At 41.0% G+C, this 18,714-nt stretch overlaps 1 protein-coding gene across 1 annotated transcript in view; it reads right to left on the bottom strand.

The window, feature by feature from the left end:
• Positions 1–735: 735 nt before the first annotated feature.
• Positions 736–18,714, bottom strand: part of LOC147031592 (phosphatidylinositol 3,4,5-trisphosphate 5-phosphatase 2A-like) — a 138,025-nt gene continuing 120,046 nt past the window's right edge. The window contains exons 21-28 of the mRNA XM_085865643.1: positions 18,574–18,684; positions 16,015–16,103; positions 15,662–15,749; positions 11,788–11,946; positions 10,185–10,251; positions 8,892–9,771; positions 4,208–4,311; positions 736–2,964 (exon numbers count right to left, since the gene is read on the bottom strand). Coding sequence (XP_085721769.1) covers positions 2,865–2,964; positions 4,208–4,311; positions 8,892–9,771; positions 10,185–10,251; positions 11,788–11,946; positions 15,662–15,749; positions 16,015–16,103; positions 18,574–18,684 — 1,598 coding nt within the window. The 3' untranslated portion in view covers positions 736–2,864. The remainder of the gene's footprint in view (positions 2,965–4,207; positions 4,312–8,891; positions 9,772–10,184; positions 10,252–11,787; positions 11,947–15,661; positions 15,750–16,014; positions 16,104–18,573; positions 18,685–18,714) is intronic.

Raw genomic sequence — 18,714 nt, 5'->3', positions numbered from 1 at the left:
AGGCGCATGTGGTTGTGGTGGTGGGAGGACGGTGGGTCTGAAGCGGTTGTTTGAGAGCAATGTTGGTGGTGGGGTTGTGGTTGGTTGTGAAGTGGTTGTTGAGAGTGGTGTTGGTGGTTGGTCAAAAATAACGATAGTAAAGAAAAACGGCTATCTCAAAGATCACAACCCTGTGACTCGAATAAAGCCCATTAAACAACGGTGGGGAAATCGAACTGAACACAGACTTATCGATCTAACTGAACTAAGGACCTTTATGGTGTTCTGCGAATTTCCACAGGCGTAACAACATGTTAGCCATCATTCCTTATCTGTCTGTCAAGGTTAAACGACATCGGTAAATGCATATCTGAGAAATGGTTGAGGATGTTGCGCACACACACACGCATGTGTTCGACACTGGGTTTTTTTTTTTTTTTACAACTAAAATGGCCTCCAGTCGACCATCTTTAATCACATCGTGACACAAGATGATTTGCATTTGTATACCATCATATGTTGTCTTTCTGCCAAATACGAATAAAATCGGTCCATACGTGTCAGATATTGTTGCGCACACGTACGCATGCTCCCGAAAAGCGAGACCAAATCCATAAGCTCCCGTTTCAGACCAAGACCAACGGGGGGCTAATAATGACTGGATTAAGATGATCATGTTCCAATGAGTAGGTTTGTTTTGTTTATATTATATTCTTATTGAGATAGTGACCAACCAGAAATTAATTAAGACCAGGATGACTTTCATCGATTGTTTATTAATTCATAATCACAGGCCCCCAAAGGAATACAGAATTCATAAAAGTATGCTGGGATGCTTAATATTCAAACAGGTGGTCTGTGGCCCCACACTTAATAATGAATGAACTTGAGAATCAATTTAACCAGTGAAATACGTGAATGAAGCTTTTTGCCAATTAATTACCAAGCCACTCTGTATCAGGAGGTTGTTACTGATCAATCATCCCGATACGGTGCCCACTCATTGGGAGAGGTAGAACAACACATGAGTGTGTGCTATCCCGCAGATCGACGTTAAACTGGGCATTTTGTCTGCCGGCAATCGTTGGTAGACGTTAGATATACCACGGTGCCTTTCGTGAAGAGTCGTCGAGACATCACCGGTGTGATTGAATAAATTACCAATTCCTGCACACTCACTCGAGTATCCTGTGTCAAAGTGGCGACACATCCAGGATTGTAACGATGTACAAGAAACTGCTTCGGCAAAACCAACGCTCTGTATAGAGCATGGTGTACAGACAGACAGACAAACATTGGGACATGGTGTAGCCCATGGTAGTCATACCCTCTAGCTAGAACAATGAGCAAGTTAGTATGACAAAACAACTCACTTGAATTGAAACCCAAGGTCACAACTTTATGTGTACTCACTAATTAATGCAGAGGCTGTTATTAGTACGAGTGATAATAATGCAATGGAATAAACTAGGTTACAAAATAATTTCTGTTCCAAATACCCACCTGTCGTTTAAATAAATATATACCTATAGTCGTAAAGGTGTGTGTGTGTGTGTGTGTGTGTGTGTGTGTGTGTGTGTGTGTGTGTGTGTGTGTGTTTGTTTGTGTGTTGGGGTCGAAGATTATAACTTAGCCAAATGACAATCACAGAACGAGCGACTGTTTTCAAAAGGTACCATGGGGATGTTAAACATCCACGAACGAGTCCTAGTAGCTGGAAGTGAGCTTAATGTCTGCTTTAGAGGGACGATTCTACAATGCATCGTCCGGTTGTTGAACAGCAGGATAAGTTTGCATTTGAATTCTGTTTCGTCAGGAATTTAACAGACGAGGCAAATCAAAGGCAAGTGTGATATCCCTGAGATCAGTCCATTTTTATTCTTCCCTCCAGGTCTTCAAGACAGCTGTTCACCACCATCTCAGATCATCCCCCATCCAAAACCATGATCTTTTCTATCCCCATTAACCCTCCTCAAGCCCACCTACCAAATTTCCTGTTTCTCCTTCCTGAGTTTGCTGTCCACCCTGTGCGTCCTCCCACCCTGTGCGTGTGCGTCAGATATGCATTTACCACGTCTTCTCGCATCCTTTATTTGTCCGAGTCTCCCTCGATCTTGTCCCTCCCCCTCTTTCGACTACTGCATTTGTTCTGTTATGTCCTGATTAGTTTTATGTTCTCGCTCCTCGAGCCTCGACTTTGTATACACAAACAAAAATTTCTAACTCACAAGACACGACATAAATACAGACCTAATATGCTAAGGAGTCAATGGTAACTTTTTTGGAATGTCACATGCTGTGACAGATCTGAAGCTGAAAAAAAACAATGGATACAAATATAGGATAGGGTTGTGCTAAAAGAGCATCAAACTGCTTGAAGAGCTGAGAAAAACCAAGCTGCCTTTGATTCCATCTCCAAAATTAACCCTCAAGATCATCCGGCCGAGGCTGTGCAAAGTGAGGTCGAGGCCATTTATTCCTGATTCTGTATGTGAAACACCATGCCAACAGAAAACAGACTTTTTGGAACGCTAGCCACATTTTCCATCCAACCATCATGTAGCTTTTATTTATTTATTTCTTTTTTTTCATCTCCATAGGTCGGCGTCAATCCCCACTCCTATGATGAAAGTTTGGTGTCAATCATTCAAGCGGTTGTGGAGAAAACAAATTTAAAGCGAATAAAGGTGAAAAAGGTGAGTGCCTCGGTCAAGCTTCCACAACATGGTCGTTCCACACCTCTTACTAGTTTAACATCAAGCTGGCTGAGAAAAAAAAAAAAAAGCATATTTGGCCCAAGATGCCCAGAGGTGCCTTGCAGGGTTCGAACATGACTTGGATAATTTGGCTGTGATCTCAAACTATCTGCTTGAACACGATGGAAATCATTTTGGATGAAGTGACCTGGGGAGATTGTCAAGGATGATTCCACGATGCCAAGCACTCTGTATCCCCACATCAATCAGGTCTTCATCAGAAAGGTCACTGAAATGGAAACCAAATATATATATTTTCATTAAAAAGAGGCAACGTCATCAAAAAAGATTGTCAATAAGATGAAAAAATGGTCACATGTCAATTTTTTTTATAACTCGCTGGAAATACCAATGTTCTATAAATTCAACATTTCAATTGAGTTTGAATATTTAGACTTAGTTTTGGGGTAGCCTCATAAAAAGCTGAATTTGTCAGGTCACAGCTAATCTTGCACAATACATAAGTAATCAGATGGAAAATTTTCAAATCACAGTGATCACAGTTTGGTGTTGTTTGTTTTTTTTCTCCTCCAAGATTATGGTTCATGAAGACAGTGACAGGTAGGATGAAGTAAGTGTGCGGGGAAAATCTTGGACACAATAAGCAAGGCAATTTCTTACTCTCATACGCAGCCTGTGGCTGCGAGTTGCATCATTGCTGAGAGCACGGCTGTGCTGCCGATGATCACAGTGCTGCTGATGAGCACAGTGCCCCTGTTTCCAGGAAGGTTATACTCATTTTTATAGGCTGAGGCAACCCACCTGGTGGTATTTAATAGCATGACAAGATTTCGAACTTGAGACTTTAAGATCTTAAGGCAGCCAACTTTACATTAAGCCAACACCAGGCTTAGAAAAGGAATGAATGAAAAAAAATAACACACACACACACACACACACACACACACACACACACACACACACACACACACACACACACACACACACACACACACACACACACACACACACACACACACACACACACACACACACACACCCTGCATGTAAGATGGTTGGGTACGTAATAATTCATGGAGCTGGTAATAAAGATCAAGGTCAGAATTGGAGGGGAGGGGGTGTGACAGTTGGTGGTGCACTCCCTTCTTGAAGCCCAAGAGGGAACCTTCTGGAAGGTGGTTCCACATATGGGATAAGCAAGGACCAAAAAAGTTGGGGTGTGCAGTCAGCCTAGATTTTGGAAGTTTAACCTGAAGTGGGTTACTAGAAGAATGTGTACATCTTGGAGTTGATGAGTGGGATCGGAAGGTAGAGACAGCTAGTTCAACAAAGTTCAAGCAATTTTCCTTTTCCAGTACCGAATGGAAAAAAAACAAGTCTTAATCGGGAAATATCTTAATCATGAAGGCCACAGCATCCTTTTCCACCACTCTTACGTCACTAACCGCCACGTTGTGATACGATAGCTTTGTTGCCAATTGAGCAAATTGTGACTGGTCAGCCGTGTTTACCTGAGATACTGCAGGGATTCCCATCCAGAGTTGAGCAGCATATTCTCATATTGTGGTAGTCCCAGAGTGGCTAGCCACTGCTTGATGCTGGATGGTTGATCCTGCTGTGGGGGAAAAAATTATATTAATGTATTTTAAATTGTAACAAATGGAGTTTCAGAAAATGTAACTTTTATGCTGCAAATTGAATTGGCTGTCATTTCTGGCCAAAAGACTTTTGCCCTAAATGATAAGAAATGTGTTGTTCTGGAGTAGAGTGACCGAGCTGATAAATGAACCTTTGCTTAGAAAATGTACGAAGTGGCTTTTCATCTAAAGGACACGTCTACAGTCTGGGTGAATATCCCCCAACCTCTCTCTCACGAAAGTATAAAATGCTTTGAAATCTAAAATTGTTTTCAGTGCAAGCACATGAGGAAGTATAGTTTCTCAGTGGCTTGTGCTCCTTGGAACTGACCAAGTACCAAGTTAGAATAAAACTCTCTGATGTAATGTGGAAGTGAATTGAATCGGGTTGGTCTAACTGTTAACTAAAGTAAGAATAAATGAAATAGAACCAAATAATATTGCAATCAATGGGGATTCTAAAGTTCATTGTACGAGGGTGAGAAGTGTATGGTGGATAATTAGGAAATAAATTGTTTCACAAGGAAGGACTTGTGTGGACATCAGTTTTATCAGTGTCGATAGGGTTTTTATAGGATTTTATAATCAAATCGGACAAACGTTAAACTGTGTCTGAAGTCAAATAGGATTCCACAATCGGCCAGTTAGAATCCTTCAGGAGGACAACGATCACAACAAGGTGGGTTTAAAAAAAAAATCCACATCACTGCATTGTAATGTCCTGCATCCCAGACAAAAATCTGTCTCAAAACTTTATGCAGATGCCATTACCCTGTCAGGTTACCAATGGTATTTATTTTATCTTTCATTAACTGACATTTATTATATATGTATATATATATATATATATATATATATATATATATATATATATATATATATATATATATATATATATATATACATATACATACATACATACACACAGTGGGGTACAAAATCTGAGTGTAATTACAATTTTTTTATATTAGATGTGATAAAATAAATTGTTTGTCTGTCCGTCCCTGAACGACTCCCTCAGTTTTGGTGCTAGCCCCATCAAACCTTCTGTGGAACGTATTGAGGTCCCAGCGGATGTCCTAAGGTGAGTGGGAAGTTTCACAAATACCTCAATGCAATTATGATTTTAACTTTCGAGCCGTACGAAGCCGCTCCCTATCCGGATGTAAACGCAATCACATGTTCGGCAGAAACATTCGCCGATTTGATAATATCTCAATACGATTGTGACCGAGTGTCCACCCAAACAACCCTGCTTTTATCCATTCTGATGTAGGTGGGAGGTTTCATAAATTTCTCAATGCAATTATGATTTTAATTTTCGATCTGCATGACATATGCCTGGTGTTGGCTTAATGGTTCAGGTGGTGGGCTTGGGATCCTAGGATCCTGAGTTCAAATCCCACTCGGCTGTTGAATTAATACCAGGTGGGGTTGACTCTGCCTGTCATCCTTCTGAGGTCAGCAAAATGAGTGCCAGCATGCTGGTATACTGTGTCGGAGTGGCGACCCGTCCAAGATTGTGCCAAGGAGACCGTTTAGGCAGCACCAACGCTCTGCACAGAGTGTGGTCCCAATGGATGGAGGGATGACATGTTTTGTAACTGCCCGTTCTCGCCGGCAGATTTGCCTGTAGTGGGGTGTCAACATGAGAATGGTGTTTATATCAGTTTTGTTTGTGTTTGTATCAGTACCTCATGAGTGTTTTTATTTTGTTATATTAATGGCGCAGTATTAATTTGTGACTTCAATAATGTGGTTTGAAATTAAAATAGATGGAGATAGAGTTTTAGGCAGAATGAGGAAACCATGTGAGGGTTTCCACAGATCGGTACCTTTCTGGGTTACGTAGAAAGCTGAAATTTTGTCTTCCGATGGACATCGAAGCCGGTACACCGAGGAAAATAATCACAGAACCATTGGAAAAATCCATAAATGAAAATATAAATGAAAAAAAATAAAGGTGAGCGACCCAAGACAATGGGGAAGCACGGTCCATTATTGCTTACAATTTGTAAGCACATCCCGCTAATATATATATATATATATATATATTTTTGTGATTTTGTAAAACCGGCACTCCTCCGAGGCAATGACACACAACATACAGCGATTCCAAGGCAGTTATTCCATGAGTATGTGTATAGTTAGTCCTTTCCATATGTCTCGAGGGTAAATGGGAAAGATGCGTTGTGTTCGGCTTTCTTTCTTCAATCCTTTCTCTTATTCCACTCTTTTACACTACTTTATCTCTCACACGAACCACGCAAACAAGCATGCATCCAAAATGATAACGATGGAAGGAACCAAGAAAGTAAGCACCGTGAGGTTCATTTTTGCATCTGCATGCCATTTCCATTCAAAACTGCTCACCAATTTCCAACTGCCATCTCACTTTGGACCTTCATTCTGCACACCACAACATTACAACGCTTGCCACAACCACTCCACACAAATCCTAAAAATCCCCATAACAACCTACGTCCACGTCTTCACTACAAATGCACAGCTATGAACAACCTCTCCCTCTTCGCCGTGACGTCATCGTTACAAACAACTTCTCCCTGTTCGCCGCAACGCCACATTTACAATCACTTCTCCCAACGCCACCACGTTCTCTCACCTCTCTACAACCACCGCAACTGCCCTCTATTCTTTGAACGCTCACCACCGCCTCGGAAAGTGCTGGAGGAATGAGAGTCGGGCTGCGTCGGGGCATAACTCGGTGTGAACGTGCACTGGAGTTCGTTCAATGATGTAAAGTAGCGCTGAGATTTCCCTAAATTACGACGTTTGAATGGAGGCCAGCATGCGTTCAGGGCCGTAGAGCGCCTCCAAAAACCCTGGCCCCATGTTAATATTGGAGCTCCGATAAGTGGCAAGGTTAGTGAGCGAATGGGGCCATTTTTGATTTTGAGGCATGGCTGGGTGTGGCGACGGCTTGGGACGACCGCTGTGCACCAATGGGGAAGCTTGAAATTGCTAACAGCCTCCTTTGATCTGATTCTTAGCTCCTCCTTTGCTTGGAGTCCATAAAAAGGAGCAACTCAGCTCAGATGAAGTGAGATTTCAGCAGAGCCAGACCTCGCCGGACACGGGAGGTTTCAGCAGAGGTGGCCAGACAAGAGCTTTCCAGCGCCGAGCGAACAACACCACGAGGCAGCGCGGCCGAGCGAGCAACCGGAGCGACGCGAGTGACTACTACTACTGGCCGAGACCATTCCTATTTCATCGACGCTCAGTTCGGCTGTGTCCAGCAGCCAACATTTACACTTACAGATTCTTACACCACTCCGTTAGGGTCTTTCTCTTACCGAGCTTTCTCTACCATCTATCTCTCGTCTGCTGTGGACGCACAAGAGCAATCAGCACAGGCAAGTCCGAACCAACCATTCTTTTCAGAGCAAAACCACCGTTCTTTCTCGAGTGAACCTTACTGACTCGCACCACACATCTTCCTCTGACACCATGCTGCATTACACTAGCACCTCTGCATTACACTAGCAAACGTTGATGCGCGGACAAGCTTTCTAATGTGGCCATGATTTAATCTAACTGCGCCCTCTCGTGGTTGAAATCTAACTCTTTGACCGCAAGTCAAATCAATCTGCTCTGATAAGGAATTTGAAAACATCAGGGTGTCGTAATAACCCACCAACTCTTCACCATGAGATCTCCCACATCCACCAGTTCATGCTGTTACACAGGTTTCAGCTTTATGACATCTGAAGGATGCAAGTTCAATGCCATTCTCTGCCAGCGAGGAAACAGTCCAACAGTTTATAGTTAGTTTGATCAAGCATCAAACTCAGAATAAGCTCAAAGGTAAGTGTACTATTTCTATGCCTTCCTGTCAGTAAGTTTCCCCATTAGCCAAATTAAAACTTATTGGCCTACTGTTGACAGATATTTCCCTTGAATAAAAACAAAATATTTAAGTGCAGTGCTTCAATGTCCTGAAAAATAAAAATAAAAATCTGCTTTTCAAAGCAGATCTGAAAAGCAAACTTTCCTTTTGGAGCAGCCTAGGGAGGGGGATGGGGGAGGTGGGGCGAATATATTTTGTGTCGGGCTAACACTCGCCTCTGTCTGCAGCAGGGGTTAGTAAACTACTTGCAATGTGGCACATGTACAGGCAAAAATCGTAAGTCATCTCCCCCTCCCTCCCCCCTCCCTTGGATTTGTATTGTGCCCATGACCTGTCTCTGGCTACTACGTATGCAAAATTTGGTGGAGATCGGCCCAGCCATGTTTGTTTCTATTATTTTCAGATGAACATACAAACATACACACATAAGATAATGTCATTATTAAACAAAGTATTACATGATGTCCAGCAAAATTACCCTTCCCAAGTAAAACAGTGGCTAATTACTGCCCAATTATATATTAGGGTAGCATTAACAACAATGGCATGTTATAAAAAGTGAGAAAAATACTTTTCGGTCTTGTTAAGAAAGTATTTTATGGGAAGTCAAAAAATAATAAACTTTCTTGTCTTGGCCATGTTTTACTCATTTATTCTGACAAATGGATGGTGTTTAATTTTGCTTCTCACCTGCCCTCCATCCCGTCTTGATTTTGGTGGTAGAGGTGGTTCAGCACCGTATGGACTTCCCCCTCGATGCACAGGTGGTGGACTAACTGTGGGAGGTACAGGGTGGTTGGGGGAAGTCAGTGCATTGGAGTTGAGTCCTCGGTTAGCTGGGCCACCAAGAACAACAGATCGTGGTGCTGGGCGAGGAGGAACTTGCGGGTGAAATGGAGATTGCGGTTGGAGTTGGGAACTTCGTGTTTCATGACCCTGAAACAATCGCAAAGCATTGGTCATATTGGATATATGCCCTTGCGGTCCACGTACAGGCCTAATGCCCATCGAAGCTTCTGTGGAGGAAACAGTCGGTGGAGGATCTGGGCCAGTACGTCGCCCTTTTTGCACATGCTCGCCAACATCTCGCTGACTCCGGATCTCTTTGGCATCCCGATGACCTCTGACATCTTTTTCTGTTCTGACCTCACATGGACCTCGAGGTTCTTTAAATCTTGACTCTGCCTGACTCCTTACTTCTCCAATCCCTTGACCTCTGACGTCAATCTGAACCTGAAATTCTTTCTGATCTTTGATATTAGTCTGCCCTCTACCGCCTTGAACCTTGCCTTCACATTGACTCCTCACATCGGTCTGAGTTTTCAGGTTTCCAGTTGAAGCATACAGTGGATTATCAATTATTTCACCCCATGTGTCAGCACTGCTGTCAGCTGCACAATGGATTGGGGTGATTGCTGAAGATGGAGGTGAAGGGAGAGGGCCTCTTATGAGCTGTAAAGTAGAACTTGTTGGTGATGTACCAAGGCATTGAGGTGGGGGAGCAGCCAACAATTGATCGGACGGAGACCCAGAGTAAAAGGTTGGTTGATCAGATGTAAGTGTGTGTGGCCTAGAGGTGGATGGTAAGATGATAAAACAATAATGATAATAATAATAGCAACAACAACAACAATTGCACCAAATAGAATAATCTGGAGATATGTAGCACCGGAATATGAATTAGATATTGATGCTGGAGGAAGAAATCAATGTTTACACTGAATCAGTCGAAGAACAAAAATAAGATTGTATGGTAGTTAAGCGAAGTACATCAAAATTGAGAGGAAGTATCGGGTGAGTGACAGAAAAATCAAACGTGATGGATTGGGATTGGTTTCGGGCAGGTTAGAGGGAAAAGAGAGACTGCAGAGCAAGAGCAGATGGACAAAGGGACGTGTGGACTGAGGTGTAATAACTGAGGATGAAAAGAGTATGGCAGACCCTTAATGATTAGAATGTTTATGTGAATGCTGTGCAGCATACTGAATATCCACATGGAGTTTCTTCGTCTTGGTGGGTGTGTCTTCTTCCTTCTCCACATGGATCCAATCTAAAGGAGGAAAATGTTTTTGTTGGTCAATTTTGTAGCTCTTTCAAACTGCTTCTTCCCCAGTTTTGTTTAGATGATTTATTTTATTTCAACAATAGGTTTGTTGTTTCTCAAGTTACGATAGCTTAATAGTGAGTTAAGATAGCTGAAGACCAAACGTCGTTGGAGATGGTTCCATTGTAATTAATTTTATTATATAACTAGGGGCATATCTGCAATCACATGTGACAACATATCAATTGGCTACTTGTACACATTACTTCTTGGCAGCAGCCTCTCTGCTGTTGTGGACCCTTGACCCGTATAAAGCAAGTTTTGCGTTGATGCACCGAGCGATCAAATGAAGCAAGACTTCCTATTTGTGTTGATTCGCTCAACAGCAACAGCAGTTGTAATTAATTATCCCTCTCCTCACAGTCACAATTATTGAAACCTGGCTTCCCTGTAATAATCAAGAGCCACATGTTCAGATGGGAATGGCAATGATGCCAGTCTGAAGTCAGCCAACTCAACAAAATTCATGAGTACCCCCAACTCCCCGTCAGTTCCCCATCTCACTTTTATTTTGTTTTGGAACTCTGCACCCCTTTAATTTTTATAAGCTATGCCATCTTTTTCATTTTCATCATGCTGTCTCACTGGTAAGGGCATTATGTCCAAAACAATGCAGTCCGAAAGTGGTGTTGATGTAAACTTTGGTAAATCCAAGTTGGGATCCACTGCACTTTTTGGGCGGTGTCCCATGGCATTTCAAAATTCTGGAGAGCTGTCTTGGCCACAATTTCATTTTTTCAAATTTTTACTTTAATCCATATCAAATGTCAAATATGAGATGTCGAATGATATGATAAAAAAAAAAATTATATTGTGCCAACACCATTCTAGCTTGCTTCAACGCTAACAGTTTAGCATTTTGCCAATCAAAGGGGTTTAAAATGTGAATATTCCACCTCTAATCTCTTACCAAAGCACTTTCTCAACGAAACATTTCATCACAAAATGCTCCATGATCCTCACTTGAGGAGGAGTCAAAATGCCCCCAGCCCTCCGCTGGGGCAATGATCCCACACCAAAAATTTGGCACAGGTGTAAGTCCATCTCCATGTAGTTTGCAGATGGAGTCACACTTTTATCCATGGTCCTGAGTGAGTTTTATGATATCAATAGATGAGAAGTGATGTCTCTGCCTCAAAGACCTTTTGAAAAGGGGAAAACATTTTAACTCCCCTCATCAAACGTCCGTCACATAGGCCTTTAGCCAATTTGCGAAGTCAGAAAACATGAAATGATTAAAACAGCAAAGTCTAATTTTTATTTTTTATATTTTACTGTACTCCTACCATAATATGGTGTTATCTTAACGTTTTATTATTGTACTTGACCCAAAACAAACGAGGTGCAACAAACAGCCCAATATTTAACATTTTAAGAAGTGTACGTTTCATTAAATACTTACTCATATTTTTTCGTTAATTTCTACCAAATTATTTTTGCTTTGCCGAAGCATCTTTCCCATGAAACACTCCCAAAGAATACCGTATATGCGCGATCGGGTAGGTCGCCTCTCCCCGGATGCCCCGGTAAGAGCCAAACGACCTCGCATGTTCCCCGTCTCCTCACCATGGTGTGATAGCAACACGGAAAATGGGCACGAACCTTCAGCTGCCACAGCACGAAGTGCCACACAGCACTCCCCTGTGTCACAGCACCAACACAACACCCCTGGAATTATGCTGTACATACAGTCCAGTACCTTAAACCCACTATTAAACAGTACGTATACATAGTACTGGGTTTACACAGCAGTTTCATACAACACTTCTTTGCAAAAACATAATTTATAGAAATGGCTCATATATGTCTCATGCTAATTCACCATGTGTGTATCATTTAATATTTAACATCATAAGGGGGGAAAAAAAAGGTTTCTTTGCAAGTTTGCAACAAAACCAAACTGACTTCAACATCAGAGTTCCAGAAAATTCTCAAAGCCATACTAATAGAGACAGCTTATTCCATCCAAAAAAGGATTCCGCAATTGCAACCTGCATCTCTATATAATGGAGGGAAAGTTTTATGTATGTATGTATGTATGTATGTATGTATGTATGTATGTATGTATGTATGCATGTTGTACATTTCGTCTATTCCTCTGAGAGGATTTGAAGTCGTAAGCTGAAACTTTCATGGATTAATGTGGGCACCCTGAAGTTATGCATCTGCAAGTTTCGTTTGATTCCATAAAGATTAAAAAAAAAAATTTTTTGCCAATCTTAGCATTTTCTTCCTTTGGAGGGAAAGGGAGGGGGGGATTGGAATTATATGAGCTACATAACCACAATGTATTAAATATGTTTTTGCTTCATATATGTAACCCAGGTTATTTTTATTTTCGAGTGGTCAAGGCAGCGGTCTATTGCCAATATACCACCCAAATATACCAATATTTCGGTATATCACTCAAAGACCTTCCTCGGCCCACCTGAGCTCCTGACCTTAATACAAAGCTTTCATCCACAGCCTGATGGAGTACTGTTCTCTCCTCAAGGCTGGTGCTCCTGCCTCCCACCTTTCTCGGCTTCACGCTGTGGAAACCAAGAAATTTCGGATCATTGGCATCTCCCGCGATGAAGCTGAGTCGTTGGGCCTCTCACTCTCTCACCGCAGGCAGGTCGGTGGTCTTTCTGTCTTCTACCGTCTCCTCTCCGGTCTCACCCCCCCTCCCCGCTCTGTCTGTGATGTGCCCCCCCCCTCACCATATTTCCGCAGGGCGTTCAAGGACTGCCAGCAACCCCCTTCTGGTATAATTCCCCAAATCACGAATCACTGCTCACCTTCACTCTTTCATTCCTCTTTTTTCCCCACCTTTGGAATAAACTCTCACACTCTCTTCAATCCCATTCTTCCCTCCATGTCTTCAAAACAGCTGTTCACCACCACCACTTATCTTCCCCCATCCAAAACCACAACCTATTCTACTTCTACACCTGTTAATCCACCCGAAACCCATCTCCTTCAAGTTCCCTGCCTTCCTTCCCGAAAGTTCCCTGTCGTGTAAGGACCTGAAAGTCCCTGTAAGGTCCATCTTGTACACCCCAATGTCCCCACCCCATCCATCTCCCTTCCACAGATCTCATAATGTCTCTGTTCCCCACTGTTTTGTCCTTCCCTCTCCCGCCCATCTTGTCTCCTGCCCACCATTGTTGTGCGTTGGTGTTAGCTCTCATACAAGCCTGGACAACGTATACAAAAAAATAATAATAATAAAGGGATATGTCAGAATAATGTGTTGCATGCTTGGAACAAGATCACCTGTATGGCGGGTACTCGGCTAGGATATACAATGATCCCACAAGTATGCCAAACCTACTTGACAACTGGTTCACCCTTATTGGGACATCATCAGTACCAGTGCAGACTGAGACCACTGCAAGATGAAAGGTTTTCATCGATTCCTTGAACAATTCAAGATGGAACTAAAGCCCCTTCCTGTCCTCCAAACTCAATGTGAATCATGTCTCCCATGCAAGATGACAGCTGAAGCCAATAACTTTCACTTATTGACAACAGCTGTTTTCAACTGGGAAATGAAAAAAGTTTCCTTACTCGTTTGCACAAAAGCTATCCAAAACTTCCTCTTGTTGCAGCTTTCCAGCTATAACAGCAACGATAGTTTTGCTTCAACATATGAACAACCTACAATATTGAAAATGATTGGAAGCCTTATACATATTATGCTGTACATATGCATCGGTGGGGGTAGGATGAAGAGAGATAGGAAGCACAATTGAGAATTTTTTTCATAAGGAAAGAAGAGCTTAATACAGACATATATATATATATATATATATATATATATATATATATATATATATATATATATATATATACATATATATACATATATATATATATATATATATATATATATATATATATATATATATATATATATCTATCTCTATGCAGTGTCTCTCCTGTCCTGTGTTGTCACTGAACTATTTTGTACCATACTTCCGGGATGCACCTACCTCTCCTGTGTGTATGTCCTCATATCAGGGTAATTTTTTTGAAAAAAAATTAATTTAAACTGAAATTTTCAACTTCACTTGCTTATAAAAGTGTAATATCACCAATATTACAATTGCATTTGTAGAAAAGAAATGTTTGTATAACGATTGGTGAAAATCATGCCAACAAAACAACTCACGTACGTATCCTCAGTTTACACAAGCCTGTCTCTATCGCGACGTGTGGTGAAGTGGTTTGAATTGCACAGTGGAAGTTGTTATTATTATGTGGAGGTGAGGTGTTTTCAATCGCATGGCAGTTACGTGGTGGTGAGATGTTTTTAATAACCTGGTAGTTACATGGTGGTGATGTGCTTTTAATAACCTGGTGGTTACATGGTGGTGAGATGTTTTGAAATAACCTGGTGGTTACATGGTGGTGATGTGTTTTTAATAACCTGGTGGTTACATGGTGGTGAGATTTTTTAATAACTTGGTGGTTACATGGTGGTGATGTGTTTTTAATAACCTGGTGGTTACATGGTGGTGAGATGTTTTTAATAACTTGGTGGTTACATGGTCGTGAGATGTTTTTTAATAACTTGGTCGTTACATGATGGTGATGTGTTTTTAATAATGTGGCGGTGTTTGTCCCACTGTAGCAATGTGTGGGGAGGCAAGTGTAGTGAGCCGATCCACACTAATGTATGTATGTATATACATATATATATATATATATATATATATATATATATATATACACACACACATACATACAGACTATCAGGGTGTGCTTACACATTGTGTAAGCATATGAACCGTGCTTCGCCATTGTCTCAGGTCAGTCACCAACATTTGATTTTTCATTTTTTATTTTAATATTTTTTTCATTCATTTATATTTTCATTTACGGATGCTTTCCTACGATCCTGTGATTTTTTTCCTGGAGTATCAGCTTCAATGTCCAACGGCCTACAAAATTACCGTGCTTCCTCATTGTCTCGGGTCACCCAGCTGCATTTTTTTCATTTTTTTTTCCATTTATTTTTATTTTCATTTATGGATGTTGTCGACGATTCTGTAATTTTTTCTGGTGTACCGGCTTCGATGTCCATCAGTGCACAAAATTTCAGCTTTCTACATTACCCAGAAGGCAACGATCTTTAATATCAGTGAGTGAGTCAGTCAGTGGTGAGAAATTATATATATATATATATATATATATATATATATATATATATTTATATATATATATATATATATATATATTCAGGACAGGGGTCCAAAATTCCATTCCACCAACTTTGGATATGTAATATACAGACAGTCGTGCAACAGATATGTCAGCACAAATTCAGGATAAAGATGGTTAATAAACAGACAAGCAGACTTGAGCCTACCATAAGACTCATAGCTGTCATTTGCCTTCACACTGAGCAACATATGTTGCTCCTCCAGGTACTCAATGTCTGAGATCATCGGCTTCAGCTGTGAGGCAAAGCAAATGCACTTCTGATTATCATGGGTGTGGACCCTATAGTCTTCCTCATATTCACAGAGTGCACACACCTTTAGCCTCATCCTCCTAATCAAAACAAAACATCCCCAAATACCTTTGTAGCCTCCTGTCCCATCTTTTCTAGTTTCCCTGCCTGTCTTTTTTTTTTCTTCTCTTTTTCCCAAAGAGATAATCAAATGTGTAATAAGAATGAAAGTTATGAAGAATACGCACAAATTGTCGGAGATTGTGTACCTGTGGAAGATGACATGATTTCCATTTCACCTGCCGGAAGCTGGTGTTGTCACAGACCTGAGCCATGCTCACCTCACCTTTCTCCATCTCTGCCACAACAAAAACCACACACTCACAGTAAGAGCAACACTGGGTGGCCTATTTGGTATTCCCATCTGAGTACTTCCCTCATGATGCCATTAATCCCATAAACTGCTTTACGTTGTTGAATCAATAAAAGTGTTCGTTACGATTCATGAAATACATGTTTCCCTTCGTACTTTATCTAATACGTGTATAAAGCTCTTCCACGTCAATTCAAATATCTCAGCAATTTCAATAATTAGTCAAAAGAGAAATTATGATAAATATATTTATCTTTTACAGTACAGTAGTTGGAGAAATTCTAATACAAAAGTTGTTTCCAATGTCTTGAAAAAATAACGACTAAAGTCCTCAAAAGTTATAATCTTACAGCAATTATATTTCAATCACAATCGATGGAATGTTCATTGGAAATTGTGCAGAGAGTTTACGAAGGGTGATTTAGAGAATCTGTGGTCTGATGTATAATGTCAATCAACAAGCTCAGCAAAACGGGTCTTTCTACATTTTGTTTTCTTTTTGCAATCATTTCACAAAACTTTTCAAACCTAACCTTTTGACAAAAACTTTAACCTACTTCGATAAGTTATAGCCAGTTTACATGATGTTCCTATATGAGCACACACCTTATAATGCCACATTCAAACACCACATGTAATACTATGTTGTTTTGTCCATCGTCTATTGTTGTCTTTGTAATTCTGCAAACATTAACTGATAACCATATTCTCATGTACTTGGCAGGATGACCTAGATTTATGTATACTCATCTCTGAGCTATATAGCCTGAGTTTAAATCTCGGCCCAGCTACAAACTGTTATCCTGGTGTTTCGCAGGCAGAGCGAGGCATCAACGTGTGTGCGTCCCTCGGATGGACGTTAAACGGGATTCCCATCTTATTCTCTCTCTCTCTCTCTCTCTCTCTCTCTCTCTCTCTCTACTTCTCTCTCTCTCTCTCTATTTCCAACTCTCTCTCTCTCTATCTCCAACTCTCTCTCTCTCTCTATCTCTCTCTATCTCTATCTCTCTCTCTCTCTCTCTCTCTCTCTCTCTCTCTCTCTCTCTCTCTATCTCTATCTCTATCTCTCTCTCTATCTCTATCTCTATCTCTATCTCTATCTCTATCTCTATCTCTATCTCTATCTCTATCTCTATCTCTATCTCTATCTCTATCTCTATCTCTATCTCTATCTCTATCTCTATCTCTATCTCTATATATATATATATATATATATATATATATATATATATATATATATATATATATATATATCGAGTGCAGCCTGTGGCTGCTGGCTGCATCATTGGTTGGTACACGGCTATGCCGCTAATGCAGTGTCCCCCTTACCAGTACACTGGAACTCATTTTGCCAACCTTGGAAGGATGACAGGCTGAGTCAACCTCCTGGTGTATATTAATTCAGCGGTCACCGGGGCTTGAACTCAGGACCCTAGGATCCCAAGCCATCACCCTAACCACTAAGCCAACACCAGGCTTATCTACCAGCATTAGTTTGTGGATGTAAAATATTCCACAGTGTCCTTCGCGAAAAGTAGGTGAGCTATCGCCGGCACCATGGACAAATTCCTGCCCTAACCTATAGAGGGCATTGCATCAGCGGCACAACTGTGCCATCAGTCACTGATGCTACTCTCAGCCTTGTGCTCCATACGAAAGAAGAAGGGTGTTATAATGTACAACTTCATCCGCGATTCTTAGATATTGTAGGAAAAAGACACCATAAACTATTTATTTTTATATTTTATTTTCCTCCTTCTATATTCAACTATGGACTTACTGATCTGCTTACAATGGATTTGACCCCTCATCTAATGATGGGAAAATCTGCTCAACTCAAATCCAAATAATATATTTAATATTTTTCATACCCAATATATCCACGAGTGTGATGGTTCAAATTCAAACAATGAAGAATGATGAATACCTCTCCCCTCTCCGGAAATAAAGGGCACTTAGCTTCGGCAAGTATCTCTCAGAATGCAAAAGGGCTGAAAAATCCACTTCATGTTAAAAAAAAAAAATCAACTGATTTTCCATCATTAAATACAGTATTGCACTTGACACGTTTGCAATATTCCAAATATGTCTATTTCTAAGAAATACGTTTCAAATGAGCTCCACAATGCTGCTGAGTGACACTGAATGTAACTATATTTTTTAATGGTGGCTGGCAGAGAATCAAGTGTTCCTGCAATTGCAAACCAGAGAATCACTCCTTAGACATAATTCGACACACCTTCGTGAAAAAAGAGAAACGTCCAAAAGAAAAATGAAACTTTTAAACTCTTCCTGAAAAGGTTGATAAGAGATTTTTCTGGAAGGTGGCCTTTTATCAGTCAAAACATTAGTCTGTCCTCTGGCACCATGAAGGCCGGCGATAGCAATCGTTGGGCATGGAATCAGCACGTATGCTTATCGAATGGAATGGTGCACGTGTTTGCAAACGACCTACTCTCCAAACATGATGAAAAGATCTCCAGGTAGAAACCCGCTCTGCTTGTGGTTTTCAACACAGCTTCCGCTGCCTCCAAGTCGATGCACACTTGTCCAGCACTCCCTGGCTCTGCCACACAATGCACAAGAACCTGCATCA

This window comes from Eptatretus burgeri, chromosome 2 (assembly GCF_056783735.1).
Source record: "Eptatretus burgeri isolate ZD-2024b chromosome 2, Ebu_testis_v1, whole genome shotgun sequence".
Classification (NCBI taxonomy): domain Eukaryota; kingdom Metazoa; phylum Chordata; class Myxini; order Myxiniformes; family Myxinidae; genus Eptatretus; species Eptatretus burgeri.
Note: the sequence above shows the minus strand (reverse complement) of the source record. Positions and strands in the feature narration are given on the sequence as shown.